Source organism: Tiliqua scincoides, chromosome 2, assembly GCF_035046505.1.
Source record: "Tiliqua scincoides isolate rTilSci1 chromosome 2, rTilSci1.hap2, whole genome shotgun sequence".
Lineage (NCBI taxonomy): Eukaryota > Metazoa > Chordata > Lepidosauria > Squamata > Scincidae > Tiliqua > Tiliqua scincoides.
In genome coordinates this window covers 263,907,436-263,930,079 of record NC_089822.1, presented here as the reverse complement: position 1 = coordinate 263,930,079, position 22,644 = coordinate 263,907,436, and the positions used below count along the sequence as shown (strand labels likewise).

Genomic DNA, 22,644 nt, shown 5'->3' with positions numbered 1-22,644 from the left:
TTGATGAGTCAAGGTTACTTACAATTTTAAAACTTCTTTTGCTGTCATGTTGTTGTATCTAGGCCGTGGGAGGGCGAGTTCTCAGCTTTCCGAATCTCCAAAGATGGCGACCGGGATACGATGTGATTCAGCACAGAGCAAACGGGGGAAAATCTTTGAAATTGCCTGTTTCAAAATTCTCCCCCGTTCAAGCTCTCAGCTCTTCGTACCATCTTCTTGCCTCAGTTGTTGAGGAACATGAAAAACTCATGTATTTAGCAGTCCCCCCGGGAGCCCTCCAAGGTTCACTGCTACTTCACTGAGTGTTGACTGGGAGGAACCAGTTCTCATGCAGGCCACCCTGCAGTGCCACTGCTGTCAAGGTGTCACTTTGCAGACCACCTCCCAACTGCTGGGCTGCCAAGTGTCACTGCTGGATAAGCTGAGGGGCTGAAAGGGCTAACCCAGAGTGGGAGACTCTGCAGTGTCATTTGCAGCTGTTTGTATTTACTCCAACCACCTTTATTGGCATCATACATAATAAATACACGATCATAAATATAACCCACAAATAAAATAAACACAAAAGCTACCACATGGAAAATGCTTGCACAAGCATGCCAGTCAGGGCTGCCTTGGGCTGTTAAAAATAAAAACTTTTACAAGAAACTCGGCAACAAGCATCGTTGTTTCTTGCGAGAAGTCATGTAGAAGAAACGCTGCAAACAGGTGAGGGGGGCCAGAACAGCTAGAGAGAACAGGGTCCAAAATAGAGCGGCGGAGCTTACTAAACGCAGGGTAAACACAAAGAAAGTGAGTGACAGAGTCAGGCTCAATGCCACAGTGATTGCAACACCTTTGGTCAAAAGGTATCCGGGAGTAATGGCCGTACAACACTGCAGAAGGAAAAATATTTAACTGGGCTAACATAAAAGCCCTCCTCTCAAGGGGGTTCATAAGGGACTGGAAATAAGAACAGCTATTGGAAAAAGAGGGGAGAATTCCATAATAGATAGGAGAGCATACCTGGTTCATATTAGACGATAACCATGAATATTCAGACTCACAGTCTTTCATAAATAAGGGATAACGCCTGATTAAAATTACTGTTAAAAAGAGAGTCTAAAACAATGCCAATAGAGGCTAATTTAGATATACAGAGCGAAGACCAGAAAGATTGAAAAGGGTCTTTAAGAAAGTGAGCAAGAAGAGAGTCAGGATCAGCCTTAAAAAAAAGACGTAGCCAAAATTTAAAAGTAAATTTCCAGGCCATAGTTGAAGGGAGATGGGTGTCCAACTCAAGAGACAAGGTGGACAATTTAATATAGTTGGGGACCCCAAGGATCCGTCTATAAAAGGAGGCGGCTAACTGGTCAACTTTGTTAGATAAGGCATGAATCCAAATAGGAACTCCATAAAGCAGGCGACTAACCATTTTAGTATTAAAAACATGAAGCGCAGCCGGGACATGTGGAATTTGGTTATTGCCCCTATTAGATGTGAGGAGGAAGCTATCACAGAGTTCCTATGAAAAGACCACTTAATTTGGTAATGTAGAAGAATGCCAAGATATTTAAAAGTTTTGACTTGTTCAATAGGCCGGTTGTTGATTGCCCAATGAAGGGGCCTCCAGTGTTTGTATTATTTTTCACCCAACCTATGACCTTGCCGAGTATTAACCCCTTTTCTACCAACTTTGATGCTTTTTCCTTCTCTTCCTTGTTCCGTTGGTTCTGTTACCCTTTTTTTCTTTTATCCACATTTTAATAAATGTTTTTGCATAGTACTTTACAGTGCATCTGCCTTGTTTTAGGAAACATCAGTTGGATTGGCATGTCTTCTCACTCTGTAGATTTTACTGGGATAGTGATTTTGATAGAGATCTACAGGTTCAATCACCCTCCTACAGGGGGCAGAAAGGGGGTGCTGGGGCCCTGCAAGGGTCAACCCTCCTGCAGGGGGGCAGAAAAGGGGTGCTGGGGCCATGCGAGGATCACCCTCCTGCAGGGGGGCAGAAAGGGGGTGCTGGGGTCATGTGAGGACCACCCTCCTGCAGGGTGGCAAAGGGGGTGCTGGTCACCCTCCAGCAGGGGGGCAGAGAGGGGGTGCTGGGGCCACGCAAGGGTCACCCTCCTGCAGGGGGCAAAAGGTGGCAGGGAGGCAGTGTGGAGGGCTCTCTGCCGGGTCCCTCTGCCAGGCTCTCACTGGGCTCCAGCTCGCAACGGGACTGGGGCGCTGAGGGTTTGCAGCCCAGCCAGGGGGACGTCACGGGACTCGAACGCGCAGGTCCTGCCAAGGCAGCTACTGGGCGGGCTCCAGGTGGAAACGCAGACAGAGCCACCTGCTCCCCGCTTCCGAAGGCTCCTCCCAGCCCCTCCTTAACTCCGCCTCGGGCGGGGCGGGGCGGGGCGGGGCGGGGCTGTCCCAGCGGGGCGCGGCCTCGCGCCCTCCCCCGATGCGCTTATTGGCTGCCTCCTCCCAGCATGCAAATCAGCTCCCGTCCGACCAGAGAGAGGCCGCCTCGTCCTATGACTACTCAGCCCCGCCTGGGCGCATCACACCCCAACCCTCAGCATTGCCATTGGAGGGACAACCAATGGCAGAGAGCAACAGAGGGCAGGGGCGGGGCCTCTCTACGAATCCTCCAATCGCCTTCGGCCTCGGAGACGGGGAGGGCCGACGAATGACAGCTACAGTGGCCCCAAACCATCCAGTGGGACAGAGGCGGGGCGGGCCTTCTCGGCTCCCTCCAACTGTCTTCGAGATGGTCTCTGCTGGGGGGGCTGAAGGCGGAGCGGTCAAGCGAAGCCTTTAGGGGAAGCGTGACCCTCGGCAGCTGCCGTACACTGCCCGTTAGTGCTGGCTGAGGGGCGCTCGAGGGGACAGGCTGGGACTCCGATCGCTGTAGCTGCTCCCTGGCAGGCACGCAGGAGGGGGGACGAGAAGAGGAGCAGGGCTGCCTAGAGCGGCTGCAGGGCTCTCTGTCATCCACATGCCTACTTCCGGTCTGCCACTGCTCCTCCTCCACACTTCCTGTCTGGCCTCTCCTCTTCTGGGACTGGGTGGGGAAGGGACTCGGAAGGGAGGGAGGGGAACCAGTAGGGCCCTTTTTGGCTCCAGGGCGCTCTCCCGCCTCCACACACCCACTTCGGGTCTGCCCCTCCTCTTCTGGGAGTGGGAGTGAGGGTGGGGAGGAGGTGGGGCTGCAGAGGCAGGGAGGGGAACCAGCAGGGCTCCTCTGTTGGGGGGGGGATGGGATTTTGGGGCTTTCAGTCTCTGCCTGAGAAGGAAGGGAGGAGAAAACTGGGACCCAGATCAGGACTTTGATCTGCACTGAAGCAGCCTCAACCCTTCCCCAACCCCTTCAGTGCTGCAGCAGCTGGAGCAGGAAAAGGAGACTCTTGTCTTGGCCCCAGAACCTCCCTGTGTCTGTCCACTAGGCTGCACTGCTAGGCTCCCCTGTGACCCTCCTTCCCGCCCTCTGCCTCTGCAGGAGCTCCTGCCTCTGTCTGCTCAGCCTTGTTTGGCTCTTGTGGGCAGAGTTCAGTTGAGCTGGTCAGCCTAGGCCTGTGTCCTCAACCTTTCTTGTGCTAAGGCCCCCCCAAAATAATGAAACAGAGTATGAGACTGGGGAACCACCACCAATCCTGCCCCCTCATGGGACTTGATCTGCCCACCCGCCCCTTCCCCCTCCTGGAACTGATCTGGCCACCTGCCCGCCCCCACCAGCGTCATTTCCACTGTCTCTTGGACTTCACAACAACCCTGTGAGGTAGCAGCCAGAGCAGGGCTGGCCTTAGGAGCTGTGGGGCAAGACGGAGAGAAAAGGCTATGCAGGATTAGATCACCATCTCAGTTCTGATAAGGCGGCAGCACCACTACTGGATTTGTCCAGGCCGTCTTGCGCAGGCTTTGAAGGCCTGCCACACACACCCTTCTCAAATGAGACTTTGTGACCCCATTGGGGTCCTGACCCAGAGGTTGAGGAACACTGGCCTCAGTGACTGGCCATCAGCTGCTGAGCTGCAAAGTGGTGCGTTGACAGAAGTGGCACTGCTGAAAGGGTGGCGCTGGGAGAGCCCAATCCTCATGTAGGCCACCCTTTCAGCAGTGCTGAGTCAATGCTCAGAGGGGGCTCCCCTTGTGATAATTGGGATCTCCCATATTGTGAAAATATAATCAAGACAAGCATATTTGTCTTCTATCATTTCCAGCTGAGTTCCTAAGCGACAAAAAGTACTTCTTTCTGGCCATCACCTGCTTGATGACATCACTTCTCACTCAATGAGATCACTTCTGCCCTCTGCAGGTGCCGTGGATGTTGTGCAGTACGATGTATGAAATGAGCCTGACGGCCCTGCTCTAGATGGTATGTAGATATAGGCCTGATATTATACAAAGCTTGTGCTAAGCCCCCCTAAGTTCCCCATTATTTTTCCACTAAAGATAACTTCTGTCCCAGTTGCACATGCTCCAGTCCACCTGTGTCTGGGACCCCTTAGGGTGCTTGCAAGATTCCCTGCAAAGACCTTCTAGCCCCCTTGAGTCAGGGGCAGGATGCCAAGTTTGGGAAAGAGCCCCCTTTGAGAGCTTCAGTCCTCTGCAAGGAGTCTTTCTGCTGTCTCAAGGTTAAAAGAAGTGACACTGGATTCCTTGAGGAAGAATGCGGGGGAGGAATGGGGAAGCCCGACCCCTTCCTCTGCCTTCCCTCTGCTGGTCCTGTGTGGGGCCAGCAGCATCTCTGTGAGTCTCAGGGTGGTGGCAGAGAGGGGTGGGAGGTGATTTAGAGATACCCAGGCTCAAAGCTCCAGCCAGTGAACAGCCACTGTAAGGGTTAGTGGATAGATAGGACCAGTGAGTGGTAGGGATTGTAGCAGAGGCTTGTGCCTGCAGGGATGTCACGTATTGGCTAGAAAATCTTATTTGACCCCAGGTAGCAGATGAATGTCTTAGCTATGTCACTGATTGGGGAGAGGCGGCAGAGCAAGTGGATGGCAAGCTTCTGGGGGAGGAGGCAAGTTTTCCCTTGATTTTCACTTTTTTCAGCCCGGGTGTGACATCACTTCCAATTGTGACATCACTTCCGGGGCATCATTTTGAGCTCAGCAGCGCGCTACTTGACCGTTAGCTACGCCACTGCAATCTTCCCCCCCCCCCCCAAGTTGCAGGGTACGCTTTGGGTTTGCTCTTAAATGGCTTTATTTCTATGGTGAGGGTTTCTATAGGGACAGTGCAAAAACCAAAATTCATCACTGAAACCCATGAAAAAAACGGGGACGTAGGAAGCATGCTGGAGAACAACATTTCAGGGACTGTCCCTAAAACAGAGGGGGTGGGTGCTGTTTACCTATGTTGTATTTTTGATATATACTATATTTCTGAGGTCTTCTCTTACTGTTTTTACTGTTTTCCCCTAGTTTTTGCATTGATGGCAGCTTTTGTCTCAGCTGCACACACTCCAGTCCACCTGCGCCTGGGTCCCCTTCATGATAACAGAGGCAGGTTGGACAAAACCCGTCAGAAAGAGTGCTGGATTGTGCAGCTGACAGGGTCCTTCCAGCATCCGTGCCTGATCCAGAAGAACCAGAGAGTTCTTTAGAGAGCTGATCTCTTCCAAAGAAGGAACAGAGGAGGACAAAGCAAGTTGATCTGCCAAGGTGCGGGTCTCAGCAGGGCTGGGGGTGGGTCTCATTCCCCTGACAGAGATAACTGGGCTTCCACCTAGCACTGGAGTGTCTGTTCCAGGTAACATCCTGCCAGGGCACCCCAGTTACATCCAGCCAGCTTCCACCCCCTGCATCTGCAAGTCAGTGTTTTCCCTCCACGTGAGCTCTGATGGTCTGAGTTACTGGACATCACCTGGAATGGACACAACACCTGTCTGACATGCTGCTAAATCCAAGTCTTTGGGACTCAGTGCTGTGAAAGAATAGCAGCAAGAGGATTGAATGGAGGCAGAAAGGTGAATGGACGCAGGGAAAGTGGGTCTTGGTGGGCCAGGAAAGGCTTTGAAGGAGCAGGTTTAGTAGGAGATTTCAGGTAACTGCAGGCTGAGAGGAGAAGAACTGGGGACAAAGTGGTGGAAGGAAGTGAATTGGGATGTGTGCAGCTCACCCCTTTCGGGCCTTTTTGGGTCACAACTAAAGTTATGGAACAAATAGGCAGAGCATTGCACAAGGAAGGCTGCAATCTTAACCACACTTTCCTGAGAGTAAGCCCCATTTAACAAAATAGGACCTACTTCTGAGTAGACCTGGTTAGGTTTGTGCCCGAAGTGAAGTTATAGGGCACGAAGTTGAAATGACTTCCCGTCACGTTTGTCTTTTTCACAGGCAGTGGGATGGCATCGAGGCCACGTTCCAAACCATTTCCTCTTTGCCATGGAGCAGAATCAGCAACTTGGCAGCCTGCTCAGGTAAGGAGCCGATCAGCAGGTAAGGAGCAGATCAGTTTGGCTGCCTCCTTCTCTCTTACAGGCCTTAAAAGGAACCCTTTTGGTCTTATGCTGTAATTGTAAAACATTGTATTTTACCACTCAGAATGGTGGGCGTGAAGCAGGTTAGAGGGACATCTTGATGGTCAAAATCCCCTACTGTTCAAAGATTCTTGGGGTTGCTGCTATGTGCAGAACTGGGGCTGGGCTAGTTAGTGGGGATATTTGGGTGGTAAGTTGGGTCTGGGGTTTTCAACGTGTAACTTGAGGCTCAGTCCTATCCAACTTTCCAGCACTGATACAGCCATGCCAGTGGAGTGTGGTCTTCATCCTACGGTGGGGGGAGGGACAGTCATGGAGGCATTCTCAAGGAAACAGAGCATTTGTTGTTTACCTTGAGACTATTGGTGCTGGAAAGTTGGGTAGGATTGGGCCCTTGGCTTGTGAATGGCAAGGGAATTCTTTTTCTCTAATAGGATGAAGGTGAGCAGGATTGCTTCAAGTACTTAGCAGGTCAGCAGATAGTGGTGCCAGGGCAGTTACTGGCTCTGCAGAATGCAGGTGCAATAGAACAGGTAAAATGCAGATGTTTTGATATGGTATTGACTGAAGTTGCATTCACTCAGGACAAAGATAAACTGTCAATACAGCCTTGAGATGCCCAGAGAGGATGGAGACATAGGTCCAATCCTATCCAACTTTCCAGGGCTGATGCAGTTTCAGTGCAATCCCTGGGCAAGGGAACAAATGTTTTTGTACCTTGAAGAGGCCTCTGTGATGGCCCCCGCATTGCAGGATGCAGTGCACACCTCACTGGCACGGCTGCATCAGCACAGCAAAGTTGGAAAGGGTTCTGCTCAAAAAGTGAGACGATGTTCAGTGGAGACACAAAGTGAGATTATCTTCTTCCTCCCATATGATTGGGGGTGGGGAGAGATCATGTCCACCAGAGTGTGAGGCTTGACCAGAGTCCTTGAGAAATGTGGCCTACATTTCAGAGGAGTGGAGCCTTACAGAAAATTCATCTTGCACACTGGCATCCATTGATGCTGACACCTGAAATTGGTAGTAATATTGCTTGATATCAGAGACCATATTGTTCTTTATTACGATAGGGTGCATAAATAAGAAAGGGGGAAAAATAAAGGACAAGAAAAAAGTCACTTACAGAGAAATGAGCGATGGGGGGAAATTCATCAATTACAAGATGGACGTAGCAGGTTGCTTTTGTGTTCGTGTGTGTTTGTGAGCCAAAGGGAAGTTTGTTGAAGGTTCTGAAAGGTTGCAGTTTTGGCATGACTGCAGGCAGCGGATTAGTCAGTGGTTCCAGGTTGGACAAGACATGTATTGAGAACAAACTCTGCCAGAAGAAGAGCTCAGGAAAGCGGAACAGTGCTGAGTTTGGAGTGGCTGAGGGGACGAGGTCCTAGAGAGGTGAAGGACCAGGGAAGGAGGGTCAAAAAGGAACCCAGCACAGCAGCATGATGGAGGTTGCTGATTGGGCGTGTCAAAACCGTGTCCTCAAAGACTGTAGCATTGAATCTGGCCAGTCCATTTGCAGGCCTAGAGGAGTATACTTGGGTAGGGACAAATCAAGAAAAGTGCAGTGATGAATTTGCTGCTTTGTGTGACGACCAATGAAACTTCTTTGCAAGGTCAAAGTTGGCCCTAGTCTCATTAAGAAACTGCCCCTGAGCAGTGGCGATCCTGGTGCCGGTACCGCCTGAGGCCATGACTGCAGGCTGCAAGCTCCTACCCACCCCCACATGCCGAGCTACCACCCCCCTGCCTCCCTTTCAGATACCTGGGGAGGCAGCGCGCTGCCTCCCCGAACCACTGGAGACCTTCTGAAGGCATCAGAGGGCTGAAAGAAGGCCCTTAGAAGGCATTCTGAGGGCCAGGGAGGCTTCCCAGTCCCTCAGAATGCCTTCTAAGGGCATTTAATTGTCACTTCCACTTTCCTCCATGAAACTGGAAGTGGGTTTTTTCATCCGTCCAAAGCCTTTAAAAGGCTTCTGGAGGGTTGGGGACACAGTGAGCCGCTTCCCGAGTGCCCCGAGTGCTTGAGTGGCATGGGGGGTGTGAATGGTGGCACTGCGGCGCCCCCCCTAGTCTGGCACCCAGGGCACTTGTCCCCCCTGGGCCCCTTAGGTATGCCACTGCCCCTGAGCCTTCCTTTCTGGCCCCAACCTGGGCAGCAGGATTACCAGGACAGTGGGGATGCCAGCCCCCGCTGCAAGCTGGGATGCGGTTGCAAATGCCTGTTCCCTTCCCTCATGCAGACATATAATTCAGGGATTCTAGGAAGTGTACTAAAAATGTATCTATAAGATCACCAAATTGCATTCTGTGTCCTGCGTTGTATACGTAACTAAATATTACATAGTCTGCCAATGTTTTCTAGACGGCTTTTCACTGTCAGGTAAATTGTCCTGCCTCTCTGGCTAATCGGGTAGCTGTGATCGCTCAAGTGAGTGATGGGGTTCAGGACCCCATGCATCTCAGAAGTTGGCACTGGTTCCATCAGAAAAGAAAGAGGAAAAAACCCAGGAAACCAACTGGTCTGATTAGCCAAATATATTGCAGAAAACACTCAGTTGCTGCCACTTTAATTTCTCTTTGGAAACTGAGCAAAAGAGCTGGGAGACGTTATGTCCAAAGGATGGAACATCATTTGTGAGGAGAGACTTTTTCTCCTTTCAGGGTCCGGTGTCCTTCGAGGAGGTGGCTGTGCACTTCACAGAGGAGGAGTGGGCTCTGCTGGATCCAGGCCAGAAGGCTCTGTACATGGAAGTCATGCTGGAGAATTATAGGCTTGTGGCCTCTCTCGGTAAGGATGCCCTCTCTCTCTGGTTGATAGGAAAGAAAGGCACGAGCTACCCTTCTTTCTGACTGTCAGGATTGCACCATAGACGTGGGGCCTGTGAGGCTGGAACTTGTGCCCTCAGCGTACCTGCTGTGCCACAGTGTTTCAGAACTGAGCTTGGCCTGACATTCCCTCTTGGGATGAAAGATAATAAATATAAATGGCAGAATATAAAAGTTTAGATCAAGGAGTCCATTGTGAACATTACACAAATCCCAGTTTTGGAGCTGCCCAGCCTGGAAAATGAGCCAGTGCTCGTCACACTTCCTCATTCTCCTTCCTCTGCATCTTCCAGCATTTAGCATATTAACTAAGATGCTGCTGCTGGAGGGATTTTGCATCATCTGCCTGTCCTTCTTTGTCTCTCCAGGTGAATGTGGGAATTATCAGGCTTACCTGCAGCACTGTGACACTGGGCTCCAATTGGCCTGTTGCAGTTGGAGTATGATGGAGTTTTAATCTCGTTACTCATGAGGGAGGTTTTATGTTTCAGTAGGAGAACTAGGAGTCAGAATTAGTTTGTATTCTCCCGATACCGAAAGCCACATCTGTTTGCCGGATCACCTCCAGGGCTTGTGGCTGACACCATCTTTGACTGGTGGCATCAACAAAGGCCTTTGGAACCTGCTGCTTTACCAGCTCTTTTTGGGCATCAGAGCAAAACACATCCTTAAAGAAATCTCACCTCCCAGCTTGCTTACTGTATTTTTATCCCACCTTTCTCCTGGAAGGGACCCAAAGTGACTTACAAAAGGACAAATGCAAATGTTCAGAACATAAAATCACCTTAAAAAAGCAATGAGCTAAAAACCCATAAAATATTAAAGACAATCTTAAAAAACAATTTAAAATACCAATTACAGGTTGAGTCTCATTATTCATGAGGATTCCATTCCTCCTGAACTCAAGTGGATGGCCAAAAATATAGCAAATCAATTTAAAAAACAAAGTTTCTTTGCTCTGGTGATTTAAATCTTTGCTCTGGTTCTTTGCTCTGGTTCTTAAAATCAGCCTTGCTGACCTTTGTGATGTTAAGATGATTAAGACAACAATTCAACAATCAGTCTCTCTCAAAGTGCTTAGAAAGGCTTCACTCCCATCCCTCCCTTCACCAATGCAAAGCATCTTTCTTTCAGGGACTCAGGGGGAAGGGAGGGGTCTTGGGCTGAAGCTGCCTGAAGAGAGAATGATTGATGGATTGTCAGCCTGCTGCTAGCTCTCTCTCTCTCTCTCTCTCTCTCTCTCCCTCTCTCTCTCTCTCCCATTGTTAAAGGACTGTTTTCCTTTAAGTTAAAGGGCGCTTTTCATTGCATTGAGAGAGAAAATTCTATGGTCCATTAGGTTATACCTGTAATGGTTTGCATGACTGTCTCTCTCTACAACAGTAAAAAAAAGCAGTTTTTAAAAACTGATTTTAAAGGGATGCATTTTTCCCCATTCTTCAGGGATCAGCACATCCCTTTTCATTTGCAGTGGCCATTCCTGTTGAGTCAAATCCATGTATAAAAAATCTGTATATAATAAGACTGGACCTTTACAAGAAAACACAAGAGCAGCAACCACCACTTTTATTAAAGAAGGACCAAGCCTGTAAAAGCCAGATGTCCTTAAAAAGGCCAAGAACTCAGAAGGCTTGTCTGAAGCCTTACTTACTTTACTTACTGGTGAAATGGTAAGATCCGCTCACAGTTAGTGCAAACCTCAAATCCGGCCTCCTGGCCAAGGTTTGGAAGTCCCTGTTCTAGAGTATTGTCCTGTCCTGAATGGGGTTGCACTCTCCCTGAAGGAGCAGATCTTCAGCTTGGGGGTTTGCCTGGATTCACAGCTGCTCCTGGAAATACCAGGTGGCAGCTGCAGCCAGGAGGGGGACCTTTGCACAGCTTCAGCTGTTGTGCCAGCTGCGGCTATACTTGGATCACACAGAACTGGCCATGGTGACCCAAGCCACAGTGACAGAGAGGTTTGATTATTGTGATGTGCTCTAAGTGGGGCTTTCTTGAATATGGTTCAGAAACTGCAATTAGTGCAGATTGCGGCAGCCTATGTAGTCACAGGAGGTAGATGGTTCGACTCAGGCTGCTTCTCCAATGGTTGCACTGGCTGCCAATTCATTTCTGTGCCCAATTCAATTTTGACCTTCTGTACAATCCGGCTCATCTCCTCAAGTCACTGGAGAAAGTCCTTTTACAAGTGCCATCGCCTAGGGAGATGCGAGGGGCATCTGCAAGAAAGAGGACCTTCTCAGTAGTGGCACTAACTCAGAGAGGCCTGCCTCTCTGGAAAGTCTCAAAGGAGTGAGCAGTTCTTAAATTGAAAATGAGGGCGTTCTGTAGAGTTAGAGCCACTACTAACTCATCCACCCTGTGAGCGGATCTTACCATTTCACCAGGTCGCCGCAGGACTGTCTCCTTGTTTGGAGACAGCCTTCTGAGATGCCGGGCAAGTGACATGACTGCCTAGAGCTTTCTTGTCCCCGAAACAAGGAGACAGACATGCGGTGACCCAGTGGTACAGTAAGCTGCGGTCCAAACGAGGACTGCATTTTCATTACGCAGCAGTTGTGAGTTTGGCGACCACTGCTCTAGAACTTTCCTCTTAGTCCTGTGAGGACCACAGAGTGGCGGTGGCAGAAGAAGTAGCCACAGCAAGAGGGAAAGTGACCATGGGGCTTGAGGAAAGCACAGCCTCTTGTGTGTGTGTGTGTGTGTGTGTGTGTGTGTGTGTGTGTGTGTGTGTGTGTGAGAGAGAGAGAGAGAGAGAGAGAGAGAGAGAGAGAGCGCGCAGCAGGAACCACGGTGGCTGTGTTGCGAGGTGCCAGGCAGCTACTTCCATGGAGTAACTTCTGCAAGGGGGGTTGCACAATCTGGAAACAGCTTCCCACCATGCAAGGTAATGGAAGCATCAACCCCTCCCACGCACTTAATTTTTTTGAAAAACATTTAAAGAATGTTTTTAGAGTGAATTTCTGTCACTGCTGGAAAAACATTTCCAGTTTGACTACATGCAAATTGACATTGTCCCTGGGGCTCCGACAGGGAGGTTGAAGGGGAAGAACAGGCACTTTGTTTTCTTACTCAGTCCTTTGCAGCCTCCCCCTAATACGCTTGTCTTGGGGCTTCCAGCTTTCTTGGTGTGCAACTGGGGCTGGATGGAAGAGCCCAAAGGGCAGTGAAGGGAAGTAGGTCCTGCCCTGGGCAAGGGTCAAGCAGGCATGCAGACAGCCACATACTCCAAAGATGCCTGGTGGAGTAAGTCATGCAGCACATGGTACAATTCCACTGAATGGTTCTCTGCAGATGCAACGGTAGCAGAAAAGAACGATCTCTTTGCTGCGATCATCACCATGGAATAGGTTCTGTAGTGAGCTCTATTCTGAGACTCAGCATAAGAATTCCACCACCCTGCTGGATCATCCTGTGCAGCTCCTCGGTAAACAAAGGAGCTGCTTTGAGTCTGTGACATGGCAGAGGTTTCTTAGGAGGTATCTCATCCACTGCCATGGCCATTTCCCTATTCCAGAGGTCAGCCAGAGTTGAGCTGCCAGTCCTGGCAGCTCAAAAATCCCCCAGAGCTCCCAGAAAACCTTCCTGATCCATTAGCCTCTAGGGACGGACCATGCACTGCGATCCCCTGCCTCTGCAGAGGCATGAAGCTGCAAGGAGCCTAAGCCTTACCAGGAAATGATCAGTCATCAAGTGATCTTCCAGCCCTGCCTTGAGGTGAGTTGATGCTGTGGATGGATCCTTGGTTTCTTGCATGCAAAGAGGTAACTTGGCCACTGAGCTGCAGCTACTCCAGACTGGTATGATGCTCCAGTGAGAGCCCTGCTCACAGGATGCAAAGGCAGCAGAAGTCCACATTATTTCTCTGCCAGGCCAGTCTCTTTATCTAGTAGGCAGTGCCTTAGAAGGAGAAGTGGAGGGGCACAGTTGGCCTTCAGGTTGTGTCTTCCCTTCCTTGTGCTGAGAGTTGAATGAGAGAAACATGGCTCCAGAACTGGATTCCCAGCTAGTGTTTCATTCCAGGTTTCATGAGCAGTTATCCTGCAGTAAGCCAGATCGACACTTTGGGATCCATGCTGCTGTTTCTGCTGTGTATTTGTGTCTGAGAGTTCAAAGAGCTTCTCTTATCCCACTCCATGTCCTTTAGGGGTTGTGTTGCAGTTTTAACTCTGACCTATGTTAGAGCTCGTACAAACCCCCCATGAATCTCCAACTCACAGGGTTACAGCTCAATTGTATGGGCTCTTCATGCTGATGGAATGTGCGTTATTCCAACGCTGGCTGCTGAAAAGATGCACTCCAGCAAAGCACTGGCAGGTCAATGATATATTTACAGGCTTGTGCAGTGTGAGAACCAAGGAATTGACCCATCTAAGCCTGGGCTGTGCTACTCAGTCAAGCTGCCAAGGGGAACTAGGGCCTTGAGGCTTGATTTCCTGGATTTGGGGGACTCAGGGTTTGCAAGGACTGGGGAGTTAGCCTGTAGGACATTAGCTTCCCCTTAGCTGGAGGACTGGCTGTTAAAAGGGGCGGTGACACCAACCATAGGGCAAGTTAGCCCTGAGAAACAGCTGGAAACCTGTCCAACTGGAGTAATTGGCCAGTAAGGTTGGGGTGCGCAAGACCCTGCCTTACCCTGAAGCATATTTGCCCTATGAACAGAGCAGTGCAATCTGTACAGCACTGATATAGTGCTATCTCACGGAGTGCTGTGATCTTTCAGATGGAAGAGTACACTGGAACATGTGGAGAACAGGCATCTAAGAACATTAGAAGAGCCCTGCTGGATCAGTTCCAGGGCCCATCTAGTCCAGCTTCCAGCAGCTCACCAGATCCCTCAGGGAGCACACACAAGACCACAAGATACTTGCATCTGGTTGCCACTTCCCTGCATGTAGCATTCTATTTACACTCACCCCCTCCCCCACCCAATGAAGACACCAGATTGCAGTCTATGACTCAGTAGAGTCAGAAGCCAATGAGGTTGGGGGCATTTGCTTACTTCAGAGAATAAATGCATACCAATTCAGTACTAAAACAATAAAGCTAAACTCCTAGACCGACTTGCTCCTCACACTCACTTGGACAGTAGCTTCTAAATAGCTGCTGGCCTAGAAGATGGGGCCAGGCCTAGCCAGTGATTTTACCATTCTCATCACAGGTGGGGGTCAGCATAGGATCAAATCACTTGGGAAAGCCTTGATACGTTGTAGATGAAAATATCTCATCTTCTTTCCTTCTCAGATAAATTTCCCAAGCCTACCTTCATTTCCAAGCTGGAAGAAGGGGAATGTGCATTTTTCTTGGATCTCCAGAAAGAAGAGGAATCAGAAAGAAGAGAAGCAGGTAACTTGCTTTGCACAATACTTCTTAACACAGCAGTAGCTTCTGACCAGAGTGTGCTGGGTGAATAGAACAGAAACGCCCCTCCTTGCTGGGTTATGTTGGTGTTGGTTAGGGTGAGTCTGCAAAGTACATCTCTGCTATTCAGACCTCACTTCCTGGAAGCCACAACAGCAACTTGGCTGAGCTGTAGACTGAAACTTTCAGTGCGATTTGAATGAGTGATGCTCTTGCCCTCCATTTTCCTCTCCACACCGCATCCTCCTCAAAAGATGCCAGACAAAGACAGCCCCAAATCAGCCCCACCCAGCAAACTGCTGTCAAGGGCTTCCAGGCAATGAGATCAGAATGGCAGAGCTGTACTGTACTGACTCATCCACACCAGTGCCAAGTCTCCCTAGAAAGAAGGGGAGTTACTGTTGTCTTCATTCAGCATACCTCCTTTGGAAGGCAGCCCTCATGGGTCTTTTGTCCCAAACCTGGATCCAAAGGGATGGAGAGAGAATAGCAGTGACACTTTGCTGTCTACTGATTCTAATGAGAACTTTTAAACTTACAGTGCAGCTTTAGGGTACAGTTGGGGTCATGGTTGGGAACTGAATGGGGCACAGGTTTTGACAGACCAACTCCTATTATTTTTCAACTCCTGCAGGACAGCTTGCTAAGAGTGGGTCACTGCACAGGGCTACAATCCTAGCCATCCTTTGATGGAAGTCAGTGCCATTGAATCCACTGGGGTTTACTTCTGAGTGCAGTGTCCCACCCCCTCACCCACGTATCTGGGGTTAATAAGCACATGAGAAGAGGAAGAAGTTTGGAGGACAGCTGCTTCCTCTTTGCATCTGCTTATTAATGTTTGTTAGTGCCTGCCCTCCAAGCATAAAGATGAAGCATTTGGAGGGCTCGTGAATAGGAACAGCAAGTATTGGGTTCACTGAGATCTGTGGTTTCAGGTAACCACACTAGCAGATGGAATGGAATCCCCACAAATACAGGGGGACGACTATATACACCTAGGTGTGTGCGTGTACTGCATTGCCAAATAAGGTTCTCTTTCTATTATAGGAAGCAACAGAGAAGACAGTGAGGCTCAGAGGAAACCATGTGTGCAGTGTGAAAGGAGCTTCACTGGGAGGTTGAACCTGGTTTTGCATGAAAGAACCCACAAAGGGGAGAGAGCATATAAATGCTTGGAGTGTGGAAAGAGCTTTAGCATGAGATCAAACCTGACCAATCATCAAAGAACCCACACAGGGGAGAAACCATATAAATGCCTGGAGTGTGGAAAGAGCTTCAGTGTAAGCTCATCCCTGGCTAAGCATCAAAGAATACACACAGGGGAAAAACCATATAAATGCTTAGCGTGTGGAAAGAGCTTCAGGGATTGTTCACACCTGACAGTGCATCAAAGATCCCACACAGGGGAGAAACCATATAAATGCTTAGAGTGTGGAAAGAGCTTCAGGGAGAGTTCACACCTGACTGTGCATCAAAGAACTCACACAGGGGAAAAACCATATCAATGCCTGGAGTGTGGAAGGTGCTTCACTGGGATTTCGAACCTGATTTTGCATGGAAGAACTCACAAAGGGGAAAGAGCATATAAATGCTTGGAGTGTGGAAAGAGCTTCAGGTCAAGCTCACACCTGACTGTGCATCGAAGAATCCATACAGGGGAAAAACCATATAAATGCTTGGAGTGTGGAAATAGCTTCAGTGTGAAATCAAACTTGACTTCACATCAAAGAACTCACACAGCGGAGAAACCATATAAATGCTTGGAGTGTGGAAAGAGCTTTAGTGTGAAATCAAGCCTGACTTCACATCAAAGAATTCACACAGCTGAGAAACCATATAAATGCTTGGAGTGTGGAAAGAGCTTCAGTCAGAGTGCAAACCTGACCATGCATCGAAGAATCCATACAGGGGAAAAACCATATAAATGCTTGGAGTGTGGAAAGAGCTTCAGTCAGAGTGCAAACCTGACCATGCATCGAAGAATCCATACAGGGGAAAAACCATATAAATGCTTGGAATGTGGAAAGAGCTTCAGTGTGAGGTCAAGCCTGACCAGTCATCAAAGATCCACACAAGGGAGAAGTCATATAAATGCCTGGAGTGTGGAAAGAGCTTCAGTTGGAGCTGACCAAACTTCGAAGATCCCACACAGGGGACAAACTATATCAATGCTTGGAATGTGGAAAGAGCTTCAGCCAGAGCCCAAACCTGACTTGCATCAGAGAACCCACACAGGGGAGAAATCATTTAAATAAGTGGTTCTCAAACTTTTTAGCACTGGGACCCACTTTTAGAATGACAGTTTGTTGGGACCCACCAGAAGTAACTTCATTAACCTGAAAGTGATGTCATGGCCAGAAGTTACATCATCAAGCAGGAATAAGTATAAGTTTTAAAACTTACTTAAAATAAAGAACCCTCCAAACCCTCCCAAACAGTTGCGTATCTTTAAAAAAAACTCCCCAAGTATCCCAAAGACTGCAGTCCTATCTACACTTACCCAGGAGTAAGCCCCATTGGGTATCATTGTTAAAAGCATATATACAGTAGCCTGTAACATCTGTAATATTTCCCCAAATGCAATCACATACCATGGTAGCATCAAATCTATTAAAAATAAAATACACATTGAAATAAATGGTGACCCACCTGAAACTGTATATCCTATATCTATTTCCATCTAGTCCAGCTTCCTATATCTCACAATGGCCCACCAGATGTCTCAGAATGTACCCAAGACAAGAAGAGACCTGCATCCTGGTGCCAGTCCCTTGCACCTGGCATTCAAAAGAGTTTTGCATTTTTCTCCCAATGTGCATTACTTTACGCTTATATTGTAATGCATCTGCCATTTTGCCGCCCATTTTCCCAGTTTGGAGAGATCCTTCTCCAAACTGGGAGAATGGGCAGCAAAACAGCAGATACGTTTCATCAGGCTCTCACCAGGCTCTCTGGCAGCATGACAAAGAGGCCGCTGGAACTTAACTTGAGAGGTACTTGTAGGAGCAGATCAAGTCATCTATTTATTTTTATTCCTGAATGTGCTTTATGCAGTGCACACTTTTCTTTATCGCTTTGAAAAGCACAAGATCAGACAAAAAATAACCAAGTTCAAGCTCTTCCTTGTGGAACAAGAAGTCACCTGACAACAGCCAACAAGTCCTCGCCAGAGGTGCCAGGCCTGCTGCGAAATGGTGTCACTCTGGAAGCGTTCTCTGAAGTACACACTTTGCTCCCCCCTCCCCCACAAACACACATTATGCACCCAAACCAGGAAGCTCTTTTTAACAGGGCTGGCCCAAAACCTCCTGGAGCCTGAGGTGGGGTGCTATCCCCCTTATCTGATGATGTGCCAGCCTCTGTCTCTCCCGCACCATGCTTTGGAAAAAGCAGGGGGGGGTGGAGCAGAAAAGAAAGTGTAGAGGAGAGTGGTGAGTGGTAGTGCATCTGCCCACCTCCACACTTCCTCTTTCTCTCCCTACCCCTCTTCCTTTTCTAATCTCGTGCATGGGCATGGCCCTGATTGTTGAGAATTTGCGTTTGGGACTTCTCTCCCTTTCTTCCAGGGTATGGTCTTATCTGGGAATTAACCTGGGACCTCCTGCTGAAAGTATAAATGGTGTTATTTTCAATTTGTGTGTAAAAAGACTGTGGCTAGGAATCATTGTTCCACAGTAATGAGTGAATATCTACAACGGTGGTTCTCAAACATTTCAGCACAGCACATGTCATTTTTAGAATGACAATCTCTCGGGACCCACCACTAGTGATACCATTAACCGGAATTGATTTCATGGCTGGAAGTGACATCATCAAGCATGAAATTTTTAAACAATGCCTTACAACAAAATCAAATAAGGGCGCAGTCCTAACCCCTTATGTCAGTGCTTTCCAGCACTGGCATAGGGGTGCCAATGGGACATGTGCTGCATCCTGCAGTTGGGTGTCACTCACGGAGGCCTCAAAGTAAGGGAATGTTTGTTCCCTAACCTCAGAGCTGCATTGACCTTATGTCAGTACCTAATCCAGGAGAGGACCTGCCCTCTAATTCCCTGTGTGGTAGTAGTCATTTATTTAACAGTCTCAGCCCAGCGCAAAAAGACATATGCAAAGAACTCATTTAATTTCTCTTCCATCTCCAAGTCTTTTATCTCCCCTTTTCCCCGCCCCCTGGACCTGGACCTGGAGCGTCTGTTCCAGAACCACCATTCAGAGCGCGATACCATAGTCTTTCGAGACTGAAGGTTGCCAACAATCCCTTCCCCGCCCCCACCATCCAGCGAACCAACCTCTTCTCTGGAAGTTTTCCAACTTCTAACATACTTGAAGAAACTTTTGTTATTCTCCTTTATGTTGCTGGCTAGATGCTCCTCAAAGTCTTTCTTGACTTTAGACTTTACAGCAGGGGTCTCAAAACTTTTTGGCTGAAGCGCTGCATCAAATATCTAGTACAGTGTCGATGGCCAGAAAAAAAATTAAATATGAAATTTAAATAAATATACTCGTATTAGAGATGGAACTTAGATGAATGAATGATCGAATGGTCTCAAAGGTCCAGGATTTCTCCAGGCACCAACACAGCCCAACTTAAATGGACCCCCATTCCCCCACCCTACAAGCATAACTCTGGTTGTGTTTGGTCAACTGGGCCAGGGGCTCTCAGGAGATCAGAGGCTGGCCATGGGCCAGATAGAGGCTCGCTGCGGGCCGCATCTAGCCCCCAGGTTTGGAGATCCTTGCTTTAGAGCAGGGGTGCCCAAACCCCAGCCCTGGGGCCACTTGTGGCCCTCGAGGCCTCTCAATGTGGCCCCAGGGAGCCCCCAGACTCCAATGAGCCTCTGGCCCTCCAGAGATTTGTTGGAGCCCACACTGGCCCGACGCAACTGCTCTCAGCCTGAGGGCAACTGTTTGACCTCTCCTGTGAGCTGTAGGGTGAGGGCTCCTTCCACTGCTTGCTGTTTCATGTCTGTGATGCAGTAGCGGCAGAAAAGGAAAGGCCAGCCTTGCTTTGTGCAAGGCCTTTTATAGGCCTTGAACTATTGCAAGACCTTCACTCATTCATATAAGTTCATCTTTAATATATTCATTTATGTAAACATGTAAATTTATTCAAATTTTAAATGTAAATTAATTCCTTTCTTTCCCTGGCCCCCGACACAGTGCCAGAGAGACGATGTGGCCCTCCTGCCAAAAACTTTGGACACCCCTGCTTTAGAGGAATGAGCCTATTCACAGCCTACTTGGAGCACGACCCCATTCTGGATGATGCAGGAGAAGAAGTGGGTCCTGGTGCTAAAAGCTGGAGAACCACCTTGGGTGTTATTTTAATAGCAGAAGCCATCCATTCCTCTCCCAGCATCTTGTTCAGAGTAGCTGAGCGCAGTTGTTACTGAAAAAGCAGACTTTAGGGAATGTAATGAAACACAGACCTCTGCTGGATCTATCTATCTATCTATCTATCTATCTAATCTATCTATCTATCTATCTATCTATCTATCTATCTATCTATCTATCGTTTCTGGAGGTCATGACAATCTTTGGAAGCCTATACGAGAAAGGGCTAGGATCCAATCCAATCATGTTACTGCCTTATCCAAACTGAGTCCCAGAAGAGCCAGCCGGCATGCGCCTCTCTCCTCACTTGGGGGCCGATGAGGGAGCACACCCTCAACCCTTGCGCTCCTGCAACTTTGCTGTGCCGCCCAAGGCCCTGTTTGCCTTTGGGCCGCCCAAGATCCTGCTGGAGCTTCGGTGAGAACCAGCACTGGATGAAATGTGTGCACACCAGAAGTGACTGGTGTACAGACATGGTCCAAGGAGTGGGACTGGCCATGGCTGCACTGAGTGCCATGCTTCTTCAGGGCAACTCTACCCTCATGTCCATTTTGTGTGTATGGGTTCTGGGAGAAACAATTCATGGTGCCAGACAGGCATCAAGATATGTTGGCACGTAAAGCTGGTGCTTCTGGTAGCAACTTTAATACTGGCAGCCCAATGTGGCTGAGTAGCTGAGAAGGTAGGATGGGAGGGCCAGGTAGTCTCCTCCCAGCAGGTGCCTCTATGACATGATGAACTTTATGAAGCCAAGGTGACCTCTGTTGGAGCACAGGGATGTCTCTGCCAGAAGGTGGAGGCCACATGGAGGAGAGCAGGCGGCAGGAGTGATATCTGAGCAGCGGCTGGGGAGAGGAGGCAAGTTCACTTTGCGTGACTTGCAGGAGGAAGGGTGAGGAGGTGGCCTGAAGCAGGCGGCTATCCGCGGCCTGAAGCTGGCAGACGTCAACTGGCTGGCCTGGTGGAAGCTGGTGGACGTGAGCGGACAGAAGCCGGTGGCCGTCTGCTTTCGGGAGCCAAGTCCGGATATATCACCTGAGTTCTGATGAAGCGGGTGGATGTCAGCGGATGAAAACGGGTGGAAGTTGCCCACCGAAGCCAGCTGGCAGAAGCCACTGGATAGCTGCGGGTTGAAACCGGGGAGTGTGTGTGCATCATGGAGGGTGGGTGAATGGGGGTTGGCTTGATGCTCCGGCATCGCCGACTTTGTGTGTGTATGGCAGCAAATGTGGTCAAGGCCCGTGGTGCTTTGTCCTTGGGAGCTGACGGAGGTCAGTGTCCAGTCATCCCATGTGCATGGGATGGAGGAAAGGAACAATTGGTGGAGCTCTGTGGGTAGAAGGTGGTGGAAGGGCGTGCGGAAGCCAGGCATAAGGCTGGCAGGCAGAGGCTGGTGGATGTGCTTGGGTGATGCTTGTGGACGACCACGACTCCCACCCCCTCCTGCTGCTTTTCTTTGTCTTACAACAAAATCAAATCAAATAAGTAAATCAAATGTTTACAATAAGTATATGTTTAAAAATGTATTTAAAATAAAGAACCCTCCAAATCCTCCCCAAGCAGTTGCTGATGTGTTTTTTAAAAATTCCCAAAGATCTCAAGGCGCCAATCCTATCCACACTCACCCAGGAGGAAGCCTCATTGACTATCATGGTTAAAAGCATATACATAGGGACTGCATATACAATGCAGTCACATATCATGGTAGCATTGTCTAATATATTAAAAATAAAATACACATTCAAACAAATGGAGACCCACCTGGCTCGCGACCCACCCCGTGGTCCCGACCAACAGTTTGTGAAACACTATTGTAATCAATATTTAGCCAAGGAAACGGTCAATAGGATTCCATTGCCTCTGAGTCTGTACTAGGTTTCAAAACATCTGCTGAATTTTGCAGTGTGATTTATTTATTTATTGTGAGAAGTAAGGAGTGAGTCGCCTGCCAGTTTACGTTCATTTATTTACAGCCAAAGGCCATCACAAAACAAGGCTGCATCGATAGCCCAAGAGAGGAACATGTTGCATAAAGATCCAGACCAAAGGAACACAATCATTAACTTCACAACAGTCACGAAAGGGAAAGGGCCGCCATCGTCCAGTCTGGAAGAATTGAAAAAACTCATCAAACATCCCCGAGTGACACATAATCTCAAATGGTCTCTGCGACACAGGCCAGAAATGTGTGCATGCTTTGCATTTTCTCAGCAAAAAGGCTGGATAACATCATCCGTGTTAAAGAAATCAGTGTTAAATAAAACCAGTTAAAACAAAACATGAGTCAGGCATTCAATCAGAACTGCTATTTTGCAGCTCGCTCTGAGAAAAGTCACCCTCTCTCTCTTGTGGCTGGTGATTAATCACTTCTGCATTCCATTGTTCAGTGAGCAGGGAGGGAGGAGGGGAGGGGTTCACTTTTCTCTGAGTGAGCTGCAAAACAGCAGTTCTAATAGTCTGATAGCCCAATCCTGAGCTGCCCAGTGTGCAGGGCTGCTTCAGCGCCAAAAATGGCTGTCGCGGCACCCTGAGCGCAAACAGGCAGCCAACGGCGGCACATTTGCAAAAGTGTGCACCAGGGGTGAGCCTGCACAAACTGCGTAGGATTGGGCCCTAACTCTCTAGAAAAGCAGTACTTTTCCCCTTCTCTAGGGCTCAGCCGGGTCCTT

General features: G+C 48.9%; 1 protein-coding gene across 7 annotated transcripts in view; it reads left to right on the top strand.

Annotated features, from left to right (window-relative positions):
• The window catches only part of LOC136640434 (zinc finger protein 420-like), a 32,568-nt gene extending 15,289 nt beyond the window's left edge, over positions 1 to 17,279 (top strand). The window contains exons 1-7 of one of the 7 annotated variants that reach the window (XM_066615575.1): positions 2,714 to 2,831; positions 4,289 to 4,348; positions 5,397 to 5,636; positions 6,312 to 6,394; positions 9,116 to 9,242; positions 14,525 to 14,626; positions 15,689 to 17,279. In XM_066615575.1, coding sequence (XP_066471672.1) covers positions 6,320 to 6,394; positions 9,116 to 9,242; positions 14,525 to 14,626; positions 15,689 to 16,896 — 1,512 coding nt within the window. In that variant the 5' untranslated portion in view covers positions 2,714 to 2,831; positions 4,289 to 4,348; positions 5,397 to 5,636; positions 6,312 to 6,319 and the 3' untranslated portion in view covers positions 16,897 to 17,279. Of the gene's footprint in view, positions 1 to 2,713; positions 2,985 to 3,007; positions 3,042 to 3,084; positions 3,132 to 4,193; positions 4,349 to 5,396; positions 5,637 to 6,311; positions 6,395 to 9,115; positions 9,243 to 14,524; positions 14,627 to 15,688 lie in introns of those variants that run through there. The other 6 variants (XM_066615571.1, XM_066615574.1, XM_066615570.1 and 3 more) reach the window with 6 other exon arrangements.
• Positions 17,280 to 22,644: the final 5,365 nt, after the last annotated feature.